Consider the following 22393-nt stretch of genomic DNA (forward strand, 5'->3'; position numbering starts at 1 on the left):
ATTCTAGTGGGTGGGTGTTGGATCCTCACTCCACCAAGTACCCACACTTTGCACTGCCTGTCAGACGGGGACACGGTCACGCACTCTGACAAGCAGCTAAAGAGAAACCTCTCCTTCGTTTGGAGGGCTCCGGATACACCAATGGGAGACGTTCGATTCCAGTACGGCTTTATCATCCATAAGTCATAGATTCAATAATCAAAAATAGAAACATTCATAAAGTCTTTGTATTGTCTGTATTTCAGCATCACAGTGGTGCAGTCTTACTTTGTGTACTGGGCTGGCATTGAGTCTGCAGTGGTGCATGATGGGAGTCGGATCTACTGGAGAGGCTATAACGACACAATGAGGGATGGAGAGAAGACTTTTGCTGGTAGATAGAAAACAAATAGACGTTGAAGTAAAACGTAGCTCGTTCCAGTGTGGCTATATCTCATTCCCACTGATATCTCCACTTTTTCCAATCACAGCATCTAGAAGCTTCAGGGTATTAATTACACCAACAAACAAGACATTTGGGTCTACCAGTGTGACACATTCAACAAGATCAACCCATGATACTCTGGAAGCGGAAGGGAATCGTCCAGTATTGGAGATGAACACTTCTGTGGCGTTGACAAGTCATAGAGAGAATGAGACGAGGGCTTTGACCTCAACATTTCCTCAAAAGAATGCCGATTTTAATGACTACCAGGAACAAAACTATGAAACAGTTCCCAAATCGAAGGACACAACATTTCATGAATCCACTGCAGCTACACTGGTGGCCTTCAAGGGCTTCCACAGAACAAATACCATAAGATCCAGGTCCTACGATCCAAGAACATCAACTCAAGTTCCAAAGACTTCCTGGACATTCAGAAACCAAAGCAAGGCCGAAGGACTCTACGGGACGAACCCAACTGGTTCCCAAACAGTGACAACAGAAACAAGCTCATCTCAACAAGGTTTGCCGTCATTTTCACACAAACTTCAAACTTCCGTCTCAAAGCCCTCTACAGTCCAGCCATTCTCAGCTTTAACTCAGGCCAACCACCGGTCACTTAATACTTTACATCAGCTTAAGACTAGCCCAACTGGACCCAAAAGTACCTCAGAGACAACTAGTCGGCCCAAAACAAGAATGTTACAGAGTACCTCAACCCAACGACGGTCCAATTCCCCGATCCAAACTCAGTCCTTTGTGACCCTTTACCTTCCGATCCTCACACTGGACAAAGGTCATAGGTCTTCATCAAAGACCAAAAGCTCTGCTGACCTCCAATCATCCTCCTCTTCCTTTTTACACACTTCTGTCCTTCATTCAATGGAAGCTACTCATTTACCTCCTTCTGGAAGTTCTAGTCTCTACTCTTTGAAGAACCAATCCCAAACATTTCCAGCTCTTTCTACTTCATCCCCAGTCTCCTTGCTTCATTTATCCCCAATCCACCCTTCCTCCACCTCTCCACCACCATCGTTCTTCACATCAACTCATTCTCTTCGCCCTCAAAACAGTCCTGTGACGGCCTCATGTGGTTCTCTATTTACAGGCCCTATGTGTTCCTCATCTCTCAAAAGTCCCAACTCTTCCCCCTCATCTTCCTCAGTTCCAGTATCAGCCACTCCCAGTTCATTTGCTTCCACTATTGCTCCTCCTTCACGTTCATCCATGCCTACATCCACGTCCTCCTCCTTTGAAGGGAGTTTATCTTTCACTTCACCTGCCACTCTAGCAGCTTCAGGACTCAACTCAGCTACTGACGGCACGATCGTTCATCCAAACCCCAAACCTTTCCCGAACCATCGCCTCAATCACGACCTTCTGCCGGACGTTCCAAACATCGGCTCTAAACCCAAACATCCCTCCAAACCTCAGACTCCCAGAGAGGACGGGAAGTATCCGGACATCGTCCCTAAACACACCGCCTGGGAACTCGGCGTTCTGCTGGGCGGCTCGGCCGGTTTCGGCATGGTGTTGGTGCTGGCCGTGAGGTTCTTGTACCGCCAGGCCTGCGGCAGACGGACACAGGTCACGCTGAATGACCGGGACCGAGAATACGGGCGAGGGGAGATCGGCCTGATCCAGGTCCAGGAGTGTGGGGATTTGGTAAGAGTCCGGAAAATCAGGGAGAACAGCTTTGTGTTTTTGACAGAGTATGATGTTCTTGCAACCTCTGGAAACTAAGGATCTTCAGAACGAGGGAGAAAACATTCTTTCATATCTAGTAAATATAGTTCAATAACAAACCATTCATTACTCGATTAGCTTCCTCGTTACTCAAGTCACACATTTGTGCCAAAATTCCCCCAAAAATTTTTTCTGAAAATAGGTCTTTTTTTTTTCTTAAAATTGTGTAAAAAAATCACGCCAAATAGCTTAGATGCCTAAATGCTAAAACATGGATCTGTTTAAATTAAACTTTTACATGAAAAGAAATTGTGACGAGTTGCATTTTAAAATGCAACGATAGTGAAAAAATGTTCGGTTTCTATAAAAACAAAACTTGTAATGACAAAATGCTGCATAACACTAACATTGTAAACAACCTAGTACCCCATTTAACCAAATATTTCAGTCACTAAACTCTTTTTACAGAAGTTCAAATTGAATTCTTTAGAATTATTTTATAATAGGTTTGTGTTTATTCCCATAAGTCCATTAGGGGTTTTTTTTTTTTAGCCCATTTTGGTCATTTTCCATCCAGTACCTTCATAGTTTTATGCTCTGTATGGAATGCAAGAACAAAACTTATTTATTTACAAAAAAATGTCCATACATTTTTTTTTTCACTTAGTGGCTCCACTAAGATTAAAGATCGAAATTGAAAACATCACTTTAATGTCAAATAAATCCCATCGTCTGACTGTACTCTATTCAGGAAAAATACGTTCAAATCCACATCTCAGTCTTCAGTCAAGAGAAACTGCAGGAATTTCAAAAATAAAAGCTCCAATCAGCAATAAACAGTGTGATTGATGAGTTTAACCTCATATAACCACTAGTATCATATCTATCAATGCATTTCAGAGACCAATATCTCACTATTTAAATCCAAACATTCCTTAAAAAAACATTTTATGTAACGTCGTTCATGTTTTGTTTTGTTTTTAATAATCATTCCAATAGGGGCAGTGGAAAGCTCATTTCAAAATGGCTGCCTCCACAAAATTATTAAGCACTTTTTTTGCTAGTTTTTAAAACTTTATGATGAGAATAACTAAATAGTTGTTGATTTTTAGGTATTCAAACAACTATATATTATATTGAAATAATGTAAAAAATCTGTATATCAAATTTAAGACAGTGAACAAATATGGAGGTTTTTTTCCCTAAACAATCATGTTAATATTTCCTCATCTTAAACTAACATCATTATAAGCAAAAACTTACTAAAAACCTAACAGATCACAACTGATAATATCTGTATTTCAATAAAATAATTATATTGCTTTTTTAATATTTTGTCAAAAGGTAAAAAACACCTTAATTAAAAAAAAATTCTTTACATTATTTGATGTAATATGATTGTCAATATAGGTAAAATAAATTGGAGTTAAAATTGGCCTCAAACATCAAATTTGAGGTTTCCTCTTTATGATTTTTGGTAGTCTCACTAACACCTGTAAGTCACATACATGTGATGTAGATTAAAGAGTATGTTTTGAATACTTAGGTGTCTGTCTTTTTTGTTTCATTTGTTGAGGCACAGCAGTGCTGTGTTTCAACGACACACAAAGCCTCACAGACACAGGCGGCGTTCACAAGCATTACTTCCTCCAAACGATGTGACAGAAGAGCCATCTGCCGCCGGAAAGTTCAGAAGCTGCAAACTCCTCTCCTTTGGTTTGTTCTGTGTCCAGTTCTGACAGCAAACCCAGAAAGAGGAGTACGGAGACACGACAGGAGGAGACATTCTGCTCCACGGACGAAAACTTGAGTTCTGCAGTAAAATGAGGATAAATTATGAAGCAGTTTAACAAAATAGTGAAGAAAATATAGTTGATTTTGATCTGTTTTCATGAATTAAAACAGAAATGTGAGAGCAGATACTGCAAGTCGGAGTAAGAACAGAGACATGATGAAGAAAAGGAAGAATGTTAGCAGCTGTCGCATGTTAGCAATACTAAAATGAACAATGCTAGCATAAGCCATGCTAAAACAATAACATCAGCAGTGCTAACAATGGTAACATTTGCAATGCTAGCATCAGCAGTGCTAACAACACTAGCATAAGCAATGCTAACAATGCTTAGATTAGCAATACTAACAGCACTAACATTAATGATGCTAACAAAACTAACAATAGCAATGCTAACAATACCAAAATAAGCAATGCTTACATTAAAAATACTAACAATGCTAAAATTAACAATGCTAACATCAGCAATGATAACAACATTAGCATTAGCAATGTTAACAATGCTTAGATTAGCAATGCTAACAGCACTAACATTAATGATGCTAACATTACTAACCCTAACAATGCTAACATCAGCAACGCTAACAACACTAACATAAGCAATGCTAACATTAACAATACTAACAACGCTAAAATGAACAATGTTAACATCAGCAATGCTAACAACAATAACACAAGCAATGCTAACAATTCTAACATTAGTAATGCTAACATTAACCATGCTAACATCAGCAATGCTAACAACAATAACATAAGCATTGCTAACATTAACAATACTAACAATGCTAAAATTAACAATGTTAACATCAGCAATGCTAACAACACTAACATAAGCAATGCTAACATTAACAATACTAACAATGCTAACATTAACAATGTTAACATCAGCAATGCTAACAACAATAACATTAGCAATGCTAACATTAACAATGCTAACATCAGCAATGCTAGCAACAATAACATAAGCAATGCTAACAATTCTAACATTAGCAATGCTAGCATTAACAATGCTAACATAAGCAATGCTAACAATTCTAACATTAGCAACGCTAGCAAGCTTAGATTAGCAATGCTAATATAATAATTTTCACTTCCCTTTGGGTGTTCTTTGGTGCGGATGACAGGTACATGATGTAATGTGACAAAGGGACTTCTGGGTAGAAAAATGTTGAGAGCGATATAACAAAAATGGCGGCCCTCTAACCCCTAGGCGTGCGTCTCTGTCTGAGCTCCCTTATTTGACACCTGACACTCCGCATAGCCATACGTAAACCCAGACAGCCGACTACATTAGTGGCAGCGGTGGGGTGAAGCATCTGAGCATGACGGGTCCATGATTGCAGCTATTTGTATACTAAAACAGAATCCAGCAGGATTTAGAATGGAACCAGGGTTAGTATAAGCATCTTAGAAGTTAGCAAAACATTGGAGGTCTGTCTGTTATTGTTTTTCTGAACAAAGGAGGAGCCTACTTACTCAGTAAGCCGACATGGACTTTAAGACACTCGCCTTTAGCGATTTTAGATTTGATGTTTTACCGTGGGCTGCACGGTGGCGCAGTGGTTAGCGCTCTTGCCTCACAGCGAGAAGGCCCCGGTTCGAATCCTGGCTGGGACCTTTCTGTGTGGAGTTTGCATGTTCTCCCCGTGCATGCGTGGGTTTTCACCGGGGACTCCGGCTTCCTCCCACCGTCCAAAAACATGCTTCATAGGTTCATTGGTGACTCTAAATTGCCCCTAGGTGTGAATGTGTGAGTGGATGTGTGTGTGATTGAGGCCCTGAGACAGACTGGCGACCTGTCCAGGGTGTACCCCGCCTTCGCCCATCAGTAGCCGGGATAGGCTCCGGCACCCCGCGACCCCGAACGGGACAAAGCGGTCAAGAAGATGGATGGATGGCTGGATGTTTTACCGTCTAAAAAGCAGGACGGTCAATGTTAACAACGCTAACATTAGCAATGCTAACGAACAGTAGCTTCTCCAGTGTTTGGTACTGGGATAGCAACTCAAATTACCATTTTTTTATATTAATGTAAATAAATGTTTACATTTCTATACAAAAATAAATTCATTTTTGTCATAGATAAGCTTTTAAATGAGTTTGAAACTTAAACTTTTTTAAAAATACAAATGCACAATTAAAAAAGTGACACCAAGGGGCTTCAAACCACAAAGAAGAAGCTTCACCAGTGCTGACCTTTACACTTGTTTAGTATTAGGGTCACGAAAAAACAAAAAAAAAAATGTAAACATATAAAATCCAAACAGTTATGAGAATCAATTTCAAATTTTAAGTAAATAAAGTCGTAAATTCATTTGACTTAAACTTTATTAACATGAAATTGTAAATTTTTTAAATAAAAATTTCAATTTTAAAAGGAAAAAGTAAAGTTCTCATTTCGTGAAAATAAAGTTTTACATTTACTAAAAATATAAATGTGGTCAAACCTGAATACAACACTTTATTTTCCAAAATATATGACGTTTACATTGTAAAATTGAAAATTTATTAACCATAAATTAATAAATTTATATTCACTTTTTTTATGGTGACCCTAATTTTCTGTCGCAGCAATTAAAAGTAGCAAAATATCTTAATATCAAACAATAAATATAAATAAAATGTAAAAATCTAAAACACATTTATTCTCTAATGTTTTCAAAACCAATTTTGCTCAGAAAGTAAATAAAATAAAGAAAATACGATTTTGCGTAGATATGTTTCAAACCTCAAAGCTACTTAATTGATGTTTTAGCCACTTAGCTCCCCCTGCAGGTTTAACCTGGAAACAGCAGCTAAATTATTTTACAATACAATACAAATAAATAAATATCTTCATAAAAAATGGAAGAATCCATGTAAGTTTATTATATCCGACTTCACCAGATCTGTCACAGACCGGATCCCACCTGAGTTCTATGCTGAGATTCTGGATTAAATCACAAACGGAGTCAAAACTGTTGGTATTTTTTTATAGAACGGGGTAGAAAATTCAGCGAAACACAAATGTTTCATCCGGCAGTGAGGGCTGGAATAAACCAGAGTAGAAGAAAGTAGGAAATAAAAAGAATGGTCCCATAAATTTGACCCTTTTGGATTCCTGTAGGCGGTTTCCATAGCAACCTCCAGGGTCCTTTTTCCCAGGAATTCTTCAGTGTTCTTCAGCATACAAAAATAATTTTCTTTAAATACAAAACAGTAGGAATGACACAAACGTGAGTTTGTCGCTGCATCGAGGCAAACTGTGAACAGGGACTCCCTCCACCGCGCCGAGGTCTCCGATTGGTTGATTAAGGCACTCCTGACTGCAGGCTCCTCCCTCCGTGGTCACATGGATGAAGGTGGCGTCTCCATCAGACGGGCTGCAGGTTCATCACTTTCCCCACCTGGAGACAAGAGGAAGAAGAGTCAAAGCAAGAACCTGTTGGTCATTTATACGGAAGATCAAGAAAGTACAAACAATTTCATCACATATTTCAATTAGAAAAATGATTCCACCTCAAGGTGAACGGATTGACGGTTCAGTTCTGTACTCCTGCCACAAGGGGGAGCTGTTGTTTTTTTAAAAGTTTTTTTAAGGATTAAATTTTTATTTTCTTTGATCTGTAGGATATACGGAATGTAAAAGTGTCCTAAATTACAATAAAACGTAGATTTAAAAATAATTTATGTTTATAAAAAAACTTTAAAGTTGATTTTTGGCTACTTAATTTTTAATCCATTTCACAATTTAAAGAATGCAAGTTAAAAAAAACAATATTAGAAAAATAAAGCTTGAAATAATAAACAAAATTAAAATTAAATACAATTTTAATGAAAAATTATTTTTCATTTGTTAATTCGAAACAAAAACTTAAATTTTGCAATATATTAACGGAAATCTTAATATATTATTTGTATACATTTAAATGTTGCTCAATATAAACAGGAAAAAAATTACAAAATAAAGCAAAAAAAACAAATGAAAAAAAATGTAAAAAACTGTAAAAGATTTTAATAAATAAAGAACAGTTTATTTTTTTTTCATACTTTTTAAATAAAAATATAAATCTAAAAAAATGTGTTGAAAAGATTTAACCGATTAAATAAAAAACAAAAGTATTTTTAATAAACTTCTACAAGTAATCAATATTTAAGATAATACTTTTTGGGAAATATAATTTGAAAAATAATCTCTAAGACTAAAAGTATTTTTGTAATTTTATGTTGAAGAAATTCTGCATCGTTTTAAATCTATAGTTTTAAATCACTTTTTTTCCTTTTTCAAATATTGATCACTTTTGTCTTCCGTACAGATGATTAAAACAGTAAATTGGACAGAACCAACCAGATTAATCAAACTAATCTTTAATTAAACCAGAATTAAAAGACTGGAGTTGTTTTGGCGCCGGTTCTTACTCACTCAGGACCCACGGAGGAACTTTCTCTAACGTAACAACAGACTAGACTGTCAGGGAGAAGAGAACGTGGAGAGGTTAGTGTTGGAACGCCACCTCGAGAGGAAGAGGACGCTCTTCTTTAAGGCTTAGTTCAAACTATCAGAGCAGGTGGTTCTTAAACCGCCTCAGAGTTCGTCTGCGTACCTTCTGCTGATTCGTCATCCAGTTGCGGATGGTCGGCACGAGAACGGAGCCGAGCAGGATCTGAGCGGGGTGGTAGATCAGAAGGGGGACTGAGATCAGGGACAGGTGCTCGTAGCCCTCGAAGACGATCTTTAACATCGGGATTCCTAGAGATAGAAACATACACGGACGTGTTTGTCCTGGAGGTGATGGAGCTAAAATAGAATCAGGACTGGATTCTTACCCAGAGTGAGGGACTTGTGCGTGGAGCAGAACACGATGGCGACGGTGTCTGCTGGACTGAATCCTGAGCGTGACCTGCACAAACAAACAGGAAGTGAAGATCATCATCTGTCTGAGTGATCCATCTTTGAAACTAAAAGGAAATTTATCACTAAATTACCAATTTTAGCAATTTTATTTAGCATTCCAACATTATTTTGAACTGATTGAGCATCATGCTAGCTTGTTAAGCTAGCTTGTTTGTTTATTTTTCCTACCGTTTGTTATGAAAGCCTCTTGTGTTTTATATTGTTGCTAAATACTGTACTCAAGTATTATCAAATACCATACTCGCACAAACCACATGTATTTTTTTATAAAGCCTTTTTGTGTTTGAGGCTAAACTTATGCTAGCTCTTCTCAACTATTGCACACCTTTAGCTAGTTTTGCATTTAGCTGTTAGGATTTTAACTCTATCCACTTCTTTTTTTAGCATTTATCATTTTCTGCTTATTGTGTTTATCGTAATATTTAACAATTTAAATAAAAGGAAATGAATTTCTAAATTACTAATTTTAGCTTATTTTTTTTAGCTTTCCAACACTATTTTGAATTGATTGAGCATTATGCTAGCTTGTTAAGCTAGCTTGTTTGTTTATTTTTCCTACCGTTTGTTATGAAAGCCTCTTGTGTTTTATATTGTTGCTAAATACTGTACTCAACTATTATCAAATATCATACTCGCACAAACCACATGTATTTTTTTATAAAGCCTTTTTGTGTTTGAGGCTAAAGGTATGCTAGCTCTTCTCAACTATTGTACACCTTTAGCTAGTTTTGCATTTAGCTGTTAGGATTTTAACTCTATCCACTTCTTTTTTTATTTTTAGCATTTATTTTTTCTGCCTATTGTGTTTATTGTAATATTTAACAATTTAAATAAAAGGAAATGAATTACTAAAATACCAATTTTAGCTTATTTAGCATCTTTTTTAGCTTTCTAACACTATTTTGAATTAATTTAGCATTAAGCTAGATTCTTGTTTTCTTCCCGTTTGTATTGACAGGATTTTACAATTGGTATAGTATTACTAAATACTGTACTCACACTAAGCAACAATGATTGTTTGTTTGAGGCTAAAATTAAGCTAGTTCTCATCTGTTGTATATTCTCTTTAGCTAATCTAGCATTTGGTTTTTAAATGTCTAAATTTTATCTTGTTTAGCTTCTTTTTGGTTTTCTTACAATGATTACATGTTTTTTAGCATTAAACTAGATTTAAGAATATTTTAGCGTTCTGGTTTAGCATTATTAAAGTAACGCCGGCTCTTTTTTAGCTAATTCTTTAGCTAATTTAGCTTCTAGCAATACCCTAATTTAATGACATTTATGCTTTTTTTTTATCTTTGCTCCATCTCTTATAGTTTATTAAATGCTGTTATGACAACATTTTAAGGATTTTCTTGTTTTTCTTCATCTTCTTTTTGTCTGAATTGTTCCATCGCAGAAGCAGATTTCTCAACTTTCTCATGATTTTATGACACAAAATAAGTTTTGTTGTCTTCAGAAGAAAACTATGGATACATAATTATTTCTGGTTTTTTTTTTGCTGTGTGGATGATCTTAAAATATCGAGCAGGTGAAGCTCAGACTCACCTGGTGGACATGGTGAACGTGAGGAGCATGAAGCTGATCTGTATGGAGAAAACTGCAGAGAAAAACAGGATTTTGAATTAAATTCTGGATCGTCTCGTCACACATTTTGATGTTGAAGGTTTATAAATAACTTTGACTCAATACGCAGTTTAATCCTTTTTTTTTACTTTTTTTCTTTTCGTTGAGGAACAGACACTGTCAAACCTGCAGGTTTTATAACCGACTGTCATGATGTCTACTGAGTGACAGAACTGACTGATGAAGACGACCAGCAGCAGGCTGACGGGGTCCAGCTCGATGTTGGGGTTGCTGAAGGTGTCGCAGAAGGTGGTGTAGATGATCATCAGAAGAACGGCGCTGCTGATGGTGCCGAAGGGAGGCTTTCGCCGCTCCAAGAAGTCCCTGAGGAAGCTACGACAAACCTGGATGCAGACGGAGGAGAAGGTGAGCGGGAGGCTCCCGGCGGAGGTGGTGATGGAGCGCCGGAGAGCGTCTCACCTGACCCAGGATGAGAGGAACCACCACGGTCATGAAGAGCTGGGAGAAGATGGAAGTGAAGGGAACGGAGGACGAGGAGCCCAGCTGGAGGAGATCCAACGAGAACATTTAATATATGAAAATCGTTTTTTCTTAATTTTATGACGGAGTGAAGTTATTGATCATTTATCAGTTACATGCTCCTCATTTTCTACGTTGGAGCTCTCCAATCTCTAAATCATCTTTGCTTTGCAGAAGAATCTACAATCCACAGTCTAAGCCCGAGGCTGACATTTCCGACGCCCCCTGAATGCATCATTAGGTCTTAATAAGCTCCATCTCTAAAATATAATCAAAGAAAAACATAGTAATGAGCTACGTTCACACAAAGAAAACAACTTGCAGCTATTTTGCTTCTTTCAGCTTATTTGAGTCTAATTAGTGTTTAAGCAGCTGATTTATAACCTAATAAAATGTACATTTTTCACCTTAGCTAATCCAACATTTTTTAAATTTGAACATTTTTTATCTAAATCGACCCAGAGGTTTTACGTCACATGACCTGGGATTTGAACCCTTGACAGAATGATCAGGCAGACCGCTCCACAACTCGCTACATCGGAAAATTTAACATTAAGAACAACTATAATAGTTGTGTTTTTATCAATATATCAGAAAGTCTTTATAAGTTTATATTTATGCAACAAACTAAAAAAAGTTTTGTAAAAACAAAATGTTATGAATACGTAAAAGTTTTTAGCAGATTTATTTTGTATTTTTGACATTTTTTTAACAGTCTTACAACATTTAGCTGGATTAATATTTACTAAATATCTTAGTCACAAAGATTTTCTCCTGAAATCATTTTTCTTAAAGACCCACTTTCATTAAAATGTTTGGTCAAGTTTACTAGTAGAAGCATTTTTTGGAAAAATTTACTAGTACAAAAATTTTCAATAAGCTTACTGTAAAAATGTAAATGACTGAAATAAAAAAGGGTTTTATAATGTAAAGTTAAAATGACTGACTAGTAATTTTGTCAAGTTTACTAGCAATATTTTTTGAAAAATAACCGTACTCGAAAAAAATCCAAATAGCTGAAATTTTGTCAAGTTTACTAGTAAATGGTTACAAGTTAAAAAGTTGAAACAGTCTCAAATGTATCAAGAATACTAGTAAAATTTGTTTAAAGTTTACAAGAGAAAATTAAAAGAAAAAAAAAGAAATTTTACTAGTATATTTTTTTTAAATACATTAACTTGTAAAATTTTAAAAACAGCTGAATGGTTGTCAAGTTTACTAGTAAACTTTGGGGAAAAAGTTTACAAGTAAAAAATTAGAAATAGCATGAAATTTGTTATGTATACGCACTTTTTTCATTTTTACTAGCAACAATTCAAAGTAGCTGGACTTTTGTCAAGCTAACAACTAAAAATTCTAAAAGGTTTATTGATGAAAAAATGGAAAAGCAGAACTTTTATCAATTTTACTAGTATTGTTTTAAAGTTTACTGTGAAAAATGGAAATCACAGTAATAAAAAAAAGTTTTCTAGTGACAAATTACAAAGGTGACATTTTGTAAAGTTTACAAAAGAAAATTAAAAATTGATTTGATCAAGTTTACTGGTAAAACTTTTAGACAAATAAGTTTTCTCACAAAAAATAGCTAAAATTTTTACAAGTAAAAAATTAGAAATAGTCTGAAATTTTTTATGTATACGTAATGTTTTTTTTTTTGTTTTTTTATTCTACCAGCGACAATTCAAAATAGCTGAAATGTTGTCAAGTTGACCAGTAAACTTTGGGGGAAAAGCTTACTTGTAAAAAATTGAAATTACTCAAATGTTGTCAAACTTGACAAAATGTTTAAAAGTTTTACGAGTGAAAAAAAGAGTAACAACTGAAATTTAGAGAAGTTTACGAGTAATCCCTAAATGAAGATCAGTTGTTACAGTTAATAGAGATTAAATTGTACAAAAACTGAAAGTAAAACGATTGAGTTGGTAAATGAGAGTTCTGATTGGTCAGTGGAATGAGTCTATATGAATGCGGAGCTTTAACCAGAGGTTTTTGTTTTAAACATAAAGACGTTTGGGACTCACAAATAGAAGCAGCAACATTGGCGTCACCACGATTCCCTGCAGGACACAACACACTCATGTCAGACGGCGAATGTCTCATCGGCGGGTCCAGATGGGACCGGCGTCTTACCAGGAAGCTTCCAAAGGCCGAGTTGAAGATGGCAGCAGCCTGCACACACGGAAGACTGTCAGTCGGCATGGAAGCAACAACACAAACGCTGACGGATGATGACCTGTTGACGCATGCGCACGTGTGTGTGTGTGTGTGTGTGTGTGTGTGTGTGCGTCACCTCGTTGCCTCCAACAGCTTTGGTGAGAATAACGGCAGAGGAGACCGGAGGAGGCATGCAACTCACCGTCTGTAACCTAGGCAACAACAACAGGATGAAGACAGAGGATGAGGAGCTGCAGCCACTGAAGAGACAGAAATACTGCAAAGGTCTTCATCAGATCAGAACTCCAAGATCCTCCGACATTTGGAGAAGACATTTTTACCGATAGGAACATTATTCCTGTAAAGATCAACATCACCGTCCTCTGCTGGTGTTCTCCTCACACTATAGGGTTAACAAGCTGTTACTTTTAGAGTCGAAAAGTCTGAGAAGTTTTTGTTTTTTTTAAATATTTACATTTAATTCCAGTTTTTTTGTTGAAAGAATAACAAAATACTAAAAACTGAACCTGAAACTTTGAATTCTTACATTAACAATGAATGGAAGAATGTTTTTTTGTCTGAAAAAGTCAATCATTTCTTTCTTTTTGTTTAGTTTTATTCCAGAACGCTGAACTTTGTCACACAAAGAGCTTGAATTTCAGGCGTGGCTTTGATTTATGTCCGTTTTCCTGTCGACGAAACATAAATCCCTTCATCATCTGTTGGTGATTCTGGACGATCAGGTTGATCCTGACGGCCCAGAAGTAAAGAAAACAACAAACTGAAGAGTTTTCTGATTTGTGTCCTCAGAGGGGAGAGCGGCAGACGGATTTCAAAATAAAGTTAGAGCAGAAGACTTAAAGGAAAACCGCCAACATAACAGAAACTTTCTTCTTTTGATTTACTTTTTATTATTTTAACTCAGTTTACTTATAAAGCGCCAGATCACTCCAATAAAGACAGATTATTTTAATCCCATAATAGTCTACAGAAACGACCTACAGATGACACGGAGGAGTTTCGGTTCAGAGAAAGCAAAAGGCGACATTTTTGATGGTTTTTAAATTATTTTTCCATCTTCTGCTATATTCACATTATGCTTTTCTGTCATTTTGGATAATTTTTCTTTGTCAAGTTTACAGCTGAACTTCAAAAGGTTTACTTTAACATTTTTACAAAGTACATCTTTAAAAAGCTTACAAGTAAAAAAAAGTCAAATAGCTGAAAATATTAAAAGTTTACTTTTGAAATTTTGAAAAAAAAAAAGTGATGATAGAAAAAAAAATACTAACATTTTGCAAGTTTACAAGTAAAACTTAACTTTACTAATAAAAATGGCTTAAATTTGGAAGGTGTACTCATAAATTTTTTGGGGGAAAGTTTACTAGTAAAAAAAAAATAATTGTGAAATTGCTGAAATGTTGTCAAGTTTACAAATAACATTTTTGGAAGATTAACTAATAAAAACATTGATATAGTTAAAATGGTGTCAAGTTTACAAGTAAAAAAATGAAATGGTTTTGATTGTGTCAAGTGTAAAAATGTTCAAAAGTTTTTATTGTTACTTTTATCATAAAATTATGATTTTGAGCAATTTTGTGGGGACTTTTTTGTTTTGTTTGCTCTTTAACTTTTCTTTTTACACTTTTTTAAATGACATTTTAGAATTTAAAGCACTTATAATGAGTTTTTAATCCATCTGAATTGATTATTTTGTCAAACATAAACATGAATTTGAATGTTTTTCTGTTGTAATTTTTAGTTCTTACTTTAGCTAATCTAACATTTAGCATCTTCATTGGATTTTTTTTAGAAATGTTTGTATTATAAATGTTTTAATTTACCCGGAATAAGTGATAAAACTTTATTTTATTAAATTTGAAATCTTATTATGAATATTTCTCACTGTTTAACTGAGATGTTTTAGAGATCAAAGGAAACGACAGATGGAGGCTTTGATCTTTTAAACCAAATCACAGACTAACTTCAGGCTGATTATCGTCTCTCCGTCCTAATAAACAAACTTCTCTCATTTCTTCTCCTGAACTTCAGTTTTAAAATGTTTTATTCTTCCCAAAGATCTCCTTAAACGTTCTCGTTTCTCTCGGCTTTATGGTCAGCAGCTTCATCGGTATGTTCTCTGCAGGAATTCACAAAAACACCGCGGTTAGCTCCGCCTCCAGAGGTTACATAACCTGCTCTGCTGCCTGAAGGTCCTCCGTGGAGGTCCAGTTTGTCCTGAATTTAAGAACTTGATTTTCTCAGAGTGTGAAAGCTCCTCTGTGGTGGTGTCATCTCCCTCCACCGTCTCTCAGATGTTGTGGAGGCCTTGAGGTAACTGGTGTTACCTGACCGCGATCACACACAGCCTCACCCTCTGAGCAGCCATTGGTCGATGGAGGACAGCTCCAGCAGCTTGAGCAGCAGCCAGACGGCGAGCGGGAAGAAGATGAGGGTGAAGGACTGGACGAAGAGGTGGAGGCGCACGTGCAGCAGCGCCGAGGTCAGCTCCTGCACACACACACACACACACACAGGCTGAAGGTCACGTTTTCAAGAGCCGCACCTGAACGCAGCAGAAGGAGGGACGCTCCTCACCTCCGTCTTCAGGGACAGGCCGCTGTTGAAGAAGATGAGGGAGACCGCGACGTAGGCGATGGTGACCTCCGGCTTCAGGGGACCTGACGAAAGCAGGAGACGCGTTACCATGGCAACAGTTAGCACCTAGCAGTAGAAAGCCAACATTTCAGCGTTCTGGTCCGTAAACTCCATAAAAAAATGTAACTGTATAAATAAAATAAAAAGATAAATTTTAAAAATGTATGCATGGTGCCCCCTAGGCGAAAAAGAAATGTTGGCGCCCCCAAAATTTAGCTGAAGTTTGAACCAGGAGACTGTTGGTTTGAAGCAAGGCTGATATTGATTACATCAAACTTTTGAGTTACTTTATTTATGTTTTAATTAATTCTTTACAATTTTTTTTACATTAAATGAGTTATGCGTCAAACTGTTTAACAAAAATTAAAAAAACGTAATATATAATCGTTACAATTTGCGATTCCCTTCAGCAGATGGTGACATAGGCGGCTGCCCTGGTCGCCTTTGCCCAGAACCAGCCCTGAACGTAACCGTTGGATTGGGTCATTCTAACAACAAAACCTACACCAACAAAATTCACTCTTAATTTCTGGTTTAACCCTTTAACATCCTTGCTTTAGCTCCAGTGTTGACATTCTTTCAACTAGCGTAACTCTTCAACCATTTAGCGTAACTGCAGCGGATTAGCAAAGACAAACAGATTTACTAGTTTAATTGCGTAAACACTCTACAGCTGTTGCAAAAAGCTGCAATTCTCTAAATCAAAATCAGCTGATTTGTGTTGGTTGCTTAAGCGGTCAAAAACTTTACAAGCTTGTAAAATTATTTTTTTCAGCATCACCGCCAACATCTCAGGAGTTAAAGGGTTAAAGACTTGATCATTGAAACCGACTGAACCCTTTAGCAACAAAAGTGTTACTGCAGATTGATAAATACTCTGCGATTTTTTGAGCCGTCAGAGTCTTTACGCTATCAGCATTACTCCAAGTGTTTAGCGGGGAAAAACATAATTACGCCAATACGCAACACTTCAGCTAGTTTACGTTAATCGTGGAGGAAATTCAGTAGTTGCTGTATATCAGCACAGGGCTACTTTTTGGCGTCAGATTTATGGCAAAAGTCTCACACGGGCGTATTACAAACTCCATGGGCATAAACCAAACTCCACGCTCGTAATAAACATCCCACGGGCGCTCCGGTGTCCCTATGCTACGCCCGTGGAAGCATTTCTGCGCGTGTGTGACAGCTGAGACTTTTGGCGTAAATCTGACGCCATACCTTTTCTCCAGATTTCATTACGGTAGTTGACAGAATCTCAACACTGGACCTAAAGCGTCTGTGTTAAAAGGTTAATTATTGCATATTAGTTCTCAGAGATAGAATCGATTGCGCTAACTGAGCTGTAGCTGACGGTTACAATGAATTTGAGAGAAACTTTCCAAACTGTCTATATATTTTTGCAAATATGACAGAGGAGCAGATTTAACCCTTTAACACCAGAGCTTTAGCTTCAAGTGCTGACGTTCCCTGAACTAGCATAACTGTAACGTAATTTGCTTAATTATTATTAATTATGAATTTGCTTAGTTTACGAAAAACTTACGCCAATATACAACACTTATCTAGTTACAGTCATGTATTTTATCTAATAAATGTTGGTTAAGTTAAATTTGAATGTAATTTTATTTTGAAAAGACTATTAGAGCTCATGTTGTACAGTCAGAGAGGAGAGACGCTGGAAACACGAGCACCATGTTCGTACTCGAAGGATACCACGTGTGGATCCAAGAAGGACATTGAGACTAACTCCCATCTCGTCATGCAGCCAACGAGATGATTTATTTATTTGTTTCAAGTGTCTGTTTACGCTGTATGTTTGTTTTCAAGAAACTATTTACATAATGTTTGTAAAAGTAGTTTTCACTGTGGACTTGGAAAGACCAAATTAACTTGTTAAGAAAACCATTAGTGTCTGTGAGTGCCTGGTGTGGAGTCATACTAACTCCTCAACCGTTTATTTAATTAATGTAATTCCAACAGCGATTATCAACACTTAATGTTAGTAACGGGTTGTGTATCATGCAAAGCTGATTTTCTCAGAATCAGAAGGTTCACGATGAAAGCATGAATAGACAAAGAGTTCCAGTATGTTGAAGACCGTTAAATATGTTTCAAGAATCTTGGCATTGAACTTTCTCTCAAAACTGTCTCAAATCTGTCTCAATACCTTCCTCAAAAACGAAAAACTTGCGAAAGACAAAAGTATAACAAGAAAGTGCCTCAACATTTTACATGTGATCAATAAGAGGAACCTCGGAAAAACTTTGCAATAGTCACCCGAAATGGTACAGTTGTGAGTTTTGTCTCAAAGTAGTCACAGTTTAGTCTCAAAATGATTTCACACTTTCTGAAAGACACAAAAAACAACATCCAGATTGTTTTGAGTCACCGTAGGATTCGGAATCCTTAAGCTACCAACACGTCGAGTATTTTAAAAGGACACCATCCATAAGTCACTACCAAATTCGAGTCCCAAACTCGGTCACGTGTTTTATACATAGAGCCCGGAAACGATCGTAAAAACTAGCACATTTACGCGTTTAGCGCGAGTTTTCAACGTAGAAGTCCGATATGTGTCTACGTAGACTTTTCATTGGAAGTAGCTGCTTGAACGCAGGTTGCCGAAGGCGGTGTGAACGTAGCTTCAGACTTATCCTAGTTTTTAATGTTCCAGGAACACAAACATTTCGATATTACAAGAGGCTTCGCCCCTTTATAAACGTGATCATAGGATGCCGCTAAAATAATAACCGGGATAAATCGTATTTGTTGTAAAATGTGGTTGTTTGGTCTGTGTTGTGAGTGTGGTACGCCACCTAGTGGTTAATTGGTGACCTGATCTGGCTGAAAATACTATTTTTGTTTGTTTTTTTAAGACTTGGATGCTTTACAACTAAATTAAATAAGAACTTTTTGCTCAATCTCCTGGTTTTTTATGGGAATTTCAATTTTACAAGACAAAACACGGAATGACAAATGAACAGAAACAACAGAATAAAGAGGAAACGAATGGTAAAATGCCCCTGATGAAACGCCAAATCAATAATTGACTGAGTTTTTGAAGATAATCCCAACACAGAAAACCAAAAGTTGGTGAAAACCACAAACAGGAAGCTGCTCTGACAGACCTTCAGACAGCAGAGCCTCTTCATCAACAGGAACGTGAGGAATGGTGCACCTGAAGGCAACACCTGATCCACAGTGGTGCGTTCAGGGTGTGAGGGAAATGTCACGGATCAGGAAATTATGTTGATCCAGTGAACAATCCATCAAAGTTTTCAATGAGTGCGGGGGCGCGCGGGGCGCGTTCACGAGTGTTGACATTAGTGTCTGAATGAATGCAACGTGTCACGATAGCGACAGGTGAGGGATGAGGAGGAACTTCAGAATGGAGGCACGTTTTGATGACTTTTCCGCTGAATCAAATAGTTCTCCTGATCTAAAGTTAAAATAAAGTCTGAAGAAAAGAGTTCGGAGCTGAAACGTGACAAAAAAGTGAAGTTGACGAGGGAACTAACCTCCTTTGACTCCGAAGCTGGGCTGTAGTTTGGCCGACAAGATGACCAGCACGATGCCGACGATGAACCACTCCTTCCGCAGCCTCGCCAGGAGGCCCATGGTTCAGCCGCTCCGGTCAGCGGCCAGTCGCCTCGCCGGCCCTCCAGTGTCAGCAGCCGGGCTGAAGACTCCGCAGCTCCGCTACCTCTCCCGCGGACGAGTTCTGTCAGCAAACTACTGTGGAAGAGCCGGAACTACTTCCGGACACGTGGGACGAAGCGCGACCGTAAATACAGCAAGAAACGCGCAGCCATTTTCTTTCATTTGGCGCCACAGGTTTCTAAATTTATCTCAGAGAACAAAAAATTACGAAATAAATTACGTTAAAAAAAAAAAAAAACATTTGAAACGTGACATATTGAAACAAAAATAATAAAATAATGAAATACAAACATATATTAAGAAATTATTAACCAAACAAAAAACACAAAAATGTAAATATCAAAATATGTAAATTAAGGATCTAAGATAACTTATATGTTGAATTAAAAAGTCACGAAATTACAAAAAACAGAAAAATAGGTAGCTTATATACCAGAATATGTAAAAAAAAATGTAACTAGTAAAGATAAAATTATATGGACATATTAAAAAAACAAATAAAGTCACAAAATTAAAATCAAGCAAAAAATAATCACGAAACAAATGCAGCCTAAATACTAAGATATGAAAAACCTTAAAGTGGTATATGACAAAATTAGATAATTTCATTTAAAAAAAGAACATTTTCATTTTTTTAAATATTAATTTTTCTATTAAACTGTACATATTTACTCAACCACATATTTCAATGGCTTTCCTGACATTTTGCATTAAATAAGTACTTGTAGACGCCCTTAAACCTCACGGTAAACAGCAGGTTTTAGTTAACAGGACTCCGTCAGATGTAATGTTTCAGCCTAACAGGTCCCTGACTGAGTTGGTTAAATTCTCAGGTAACAAGTACATTTGATCCTCATCCAAAGGTCAGAGTGGCTTCATGCTGACGTCCTTCCAGGTTTTATGATCTGGGTTAATCAAAATGTCTTTGACCCAAAAGTGGAGTAAAGAAATCCTTGATAGAATAATTTTGAAAGTTATTTCATGAGAACGAGGCTGTAAACACTAAACTGTTTCATTCCCAGAGTGAGTTTGATTAAAGGCTTAATGGTATTGTTTAACCAGGCCAGTAAAGGACACACCCACAAAGCTGAACTCCTTTATGACACGGAACAGGATATTTTTTGTCTTTCGTTGAGAGCCATCGTTCTGTCTGCTGTTGAGAAAGTCTGTCTGAAAAAGACAGCAGGATTGTGAATTCTGCTCGAAAAGATCCGAGGCACTTGATTCTTTGTGGGAGAGGCAGATGGTCCATGGAGCTAAAGGAATCTCTTCCCAACAGGCTGTCCTTTTAGTTCTTGGTGATTCCCTCAGGCTGTTTCATACAGATCAGAAAGAAGAACGGAAACGTTTTTTCTGTTATGCTCAAGAATGTCTTCAGCTATGTTGGATTTGTGGGTACCAAAGAAACTGTTGACCTTAAGCTTTGTTAGCACATTGCTTCATACTAAATTACATTTAGTCATCCATAATACAGGTTTATAGTAACATAAACCCCAACTAAACTCAAACAGAACCAGGTTGAAAGAGGTGTAACGAGTATCCAGGTGCTCAGATACTTGGGATCTGCTCCTGAAAATTTGAGAATGAATATTCGCGACTTCAAATGTTGCTAATTTGCAATCTTTATGAATATATTACAGCTGAACTTAACCAGAAGATTGACCAAAATAAATAAATAAAATAAAAGTTTTAATTGACAAACACCATTCTGTCTAAATCTTTGTGTTTTTATCAGTTTTGTTGAGTCTGATCCTCTGTAAATAAAAGTGTAAATAATGGTGATTTATTACATCAAATTAAAAGACATGGTAACAAAGATTATATTAAAAAGTAAGAATCGTGGTTCGCTTCGTGAGTCGTTGAGCTTGATTTGTGAATCCATCGGATCGCCACCTAAACAACAATCCACATCCCTAAAAGGTATAACATGGTTTGGTTGCACACACAAACATTTCAAATATTTTCTGAATTAAAACACTTTAATAGTCATTTATCAATGTCAATAACATCGCTCCAAATTTTGTGAGGGTAAATAAAAGGTTCTGTCTTTTCTTAACATTAAGGTAAATGACAGTAGAAGGTCGTGAGATCTCACTCAGCGGGCTCTGAGTTGAGCTCTCCACATGCTTTGGTCTTCTCCCGCTTCAAGAGTCGATCCAGAGCAGCCGGTGAAGAGGACATCCCGCCAGAAACGTGTTTTTCTATCAGCAGCTGAGCGCTTGAAATACCAACCATTGTCTGACCAAGAAGATAAAAAGAAATGAAGAGGAGGATCAAAGGGAGATTTTAGGAACGAAGGGAAACATTTAGAATCAGTTAGACTTGATGGCAAATCCTACAAAAAAAAGTCATTTGATTTGGTTTACTTTCACACTGCACTTTTAGGATCAGACTATCTGTACCGACATTCTTCTACCAAAGCTGAACATGTGGGGTCAGTATGATCTAAAACTATTCAAGAACTCATGTTTAGCATGTTCTTGAATACGCGTTATGGCCCAATGTCTCCGTAGCTTCAGACGTTATTGTTGGAGTTTGATACTCTCTCAAAAGTGCAGTGTGAAAGGCTCCAAAGAGGGGTTCCTAGAACCTGACCCTCCTCAAAGAAATGCCTGTTAGGCAGAAGAAGTCCAGCAGATCTGAGAGAGTCTCTTCAGGAGTGTAATGCGTGGTGACGGTCAGTCATACCTGAGCTTTCAGCAGCATAGCGGTGAGTCCCGCCTTACAGGACACTTCAAAACACTTCAGGGCGACTTCACGCGCTCTATCGTACCGACCCTGTGGAGGGATCATTTTCTTATTGGAAAAGCTGCTGCATTCATGTACTGTGCTAGTCACTGTCGTGTGTTTGATACCTTCCTGTAGTAAACCTCACAGAGAGTCATGCTGACGTCTGCGAGTTCGCTGTGCTGGTGGCTGCTTTCACAGATCTCAGCTGACTTTTCCAGGAACTCTATGACCTCATCTGTATTTCCTTTGCTGTCGGACAGAAATGCAGAAATCTGAGACCCACATTTTC

At 37.1% G+C, this 22393-nt stretch overlaps 3 protein-coding genes across 7 annotated transcripts in view; all 3 read right to left on the reverse strand.

Moving 5' to 3' along the window:
• The window catches only part of LOC112138454 (uromodulin), a 368601-nt gene that overhangs the window by 4354 nt on the left and 341854 nt on the right, over window positions 1-22393 (reverse strand). The window lies entirely within an intron of this gene.
• slc10a7 (solute carrier family 10 member 7) lies at window positions 6861-19559 on the reverse strand. Of its 2 annotated transcripts, XM_024288135.2 has the most exons (13): window positions 19233-19559; window positions 15655-15737; window positions 15431-15567; window positions 13193-13268; window positions 13033-13071; window positions 12924-12959; window positions 10843-10926; window positions 10601-10766; window positions 10345-10396; window positions 8709-8782; window positions 8486-8631; window positions 8305-8349; window positions 6861-7288 (listed from the first exon to the last, which is right to left on the reverse strand). In XM_024288135.2, exons 1-12 carry the CDS (start codon window positions 19330-19332, stop codon window positions 8329-8331), a joined length of 1014 nt encoding a protein of 337 aa, XP_024143903.1. In that variant the 5' UTR covers window positions 19333-19559; the 3' UTR covers window positions 6861-7288; window positions 8305-8328. The 2 variants fall into 2 exon arrangements, with proteins under 2 accessions (XP_024143903.1, XP_024143902.1); XM_024288134.2 differs by lacking the exon at window positions 8305-8349 and having other exon boundaries at window positions 19233-19555.
• The window catches only part of ttc29 (tetratricopeptide repeat domain 29), a 7622-nt gene continuing 6563 nt past the window's right edge, over window positions 21335-22393 (reverse strand). For 3 of the 4 annotated variants that reach the window (XM_024288129.2, XM_024288131.2, XM_024288130.2), the window contains exons 9-11: window positions 22230-22353; window positions 22063-22152; window positions 21335-21612 (exon numbers count right to left, since the gene is read on the reverse strand). In XM_024288129.2, coding sequence (XP_024143897.1) covers window positions 21466-21612; window positions 22063-22152; window positions 22230-22353 — 361 coding nt within the window. In that variant the 3' untranslated portion in view covers window positions 21335-21465. The remainder of the gene's footprint in view (window positions 21613-22062; window positions 22153-22229; window positions 22354-22393) is intronic. The other variant, XM_024288133.2, reaches the window with a different exon arrangement.

This window comes from Oryzias melastigma, linkage group LG18 (assembly GCF_002922805.2).
Source record: "Oryzias melastigma strain HK-1 linkage group LG18, ASM292280v2, whole genome shotgun sequence".
Classification (NCBI taxonomy): domain Eukaryota; kingdom Metazoa; phylum Chordata; class Actinopteri; order Beloniformes; family Adrianichthyidae; genus Oryzias; species Oryzias melastigma.

Coding starts and splice junctions, on each gene's coding strand:
- slc10a7 (XM_024288134.2), bottom strand. CDS start 19,332: ATGGGCCTCCTGGCGAGGCTGCGGAAGGAGTGGTTCATCGTCGGCATC. Junction 12,960..13,032: donor CGGCCTTTGGAAGCTTCCTG/GTAAGACGCCGG, acceptor TGTGTCCTGCAG/GGAATCGTGGTGACGCCAAT. Junction 8,783..10,344: donor ACGTTCACCATGTCCACCAG/GTGAGTCTGAGC, acceptor TTGTTTGTGCAG/GTCACGCTCAGGATTCAGTC.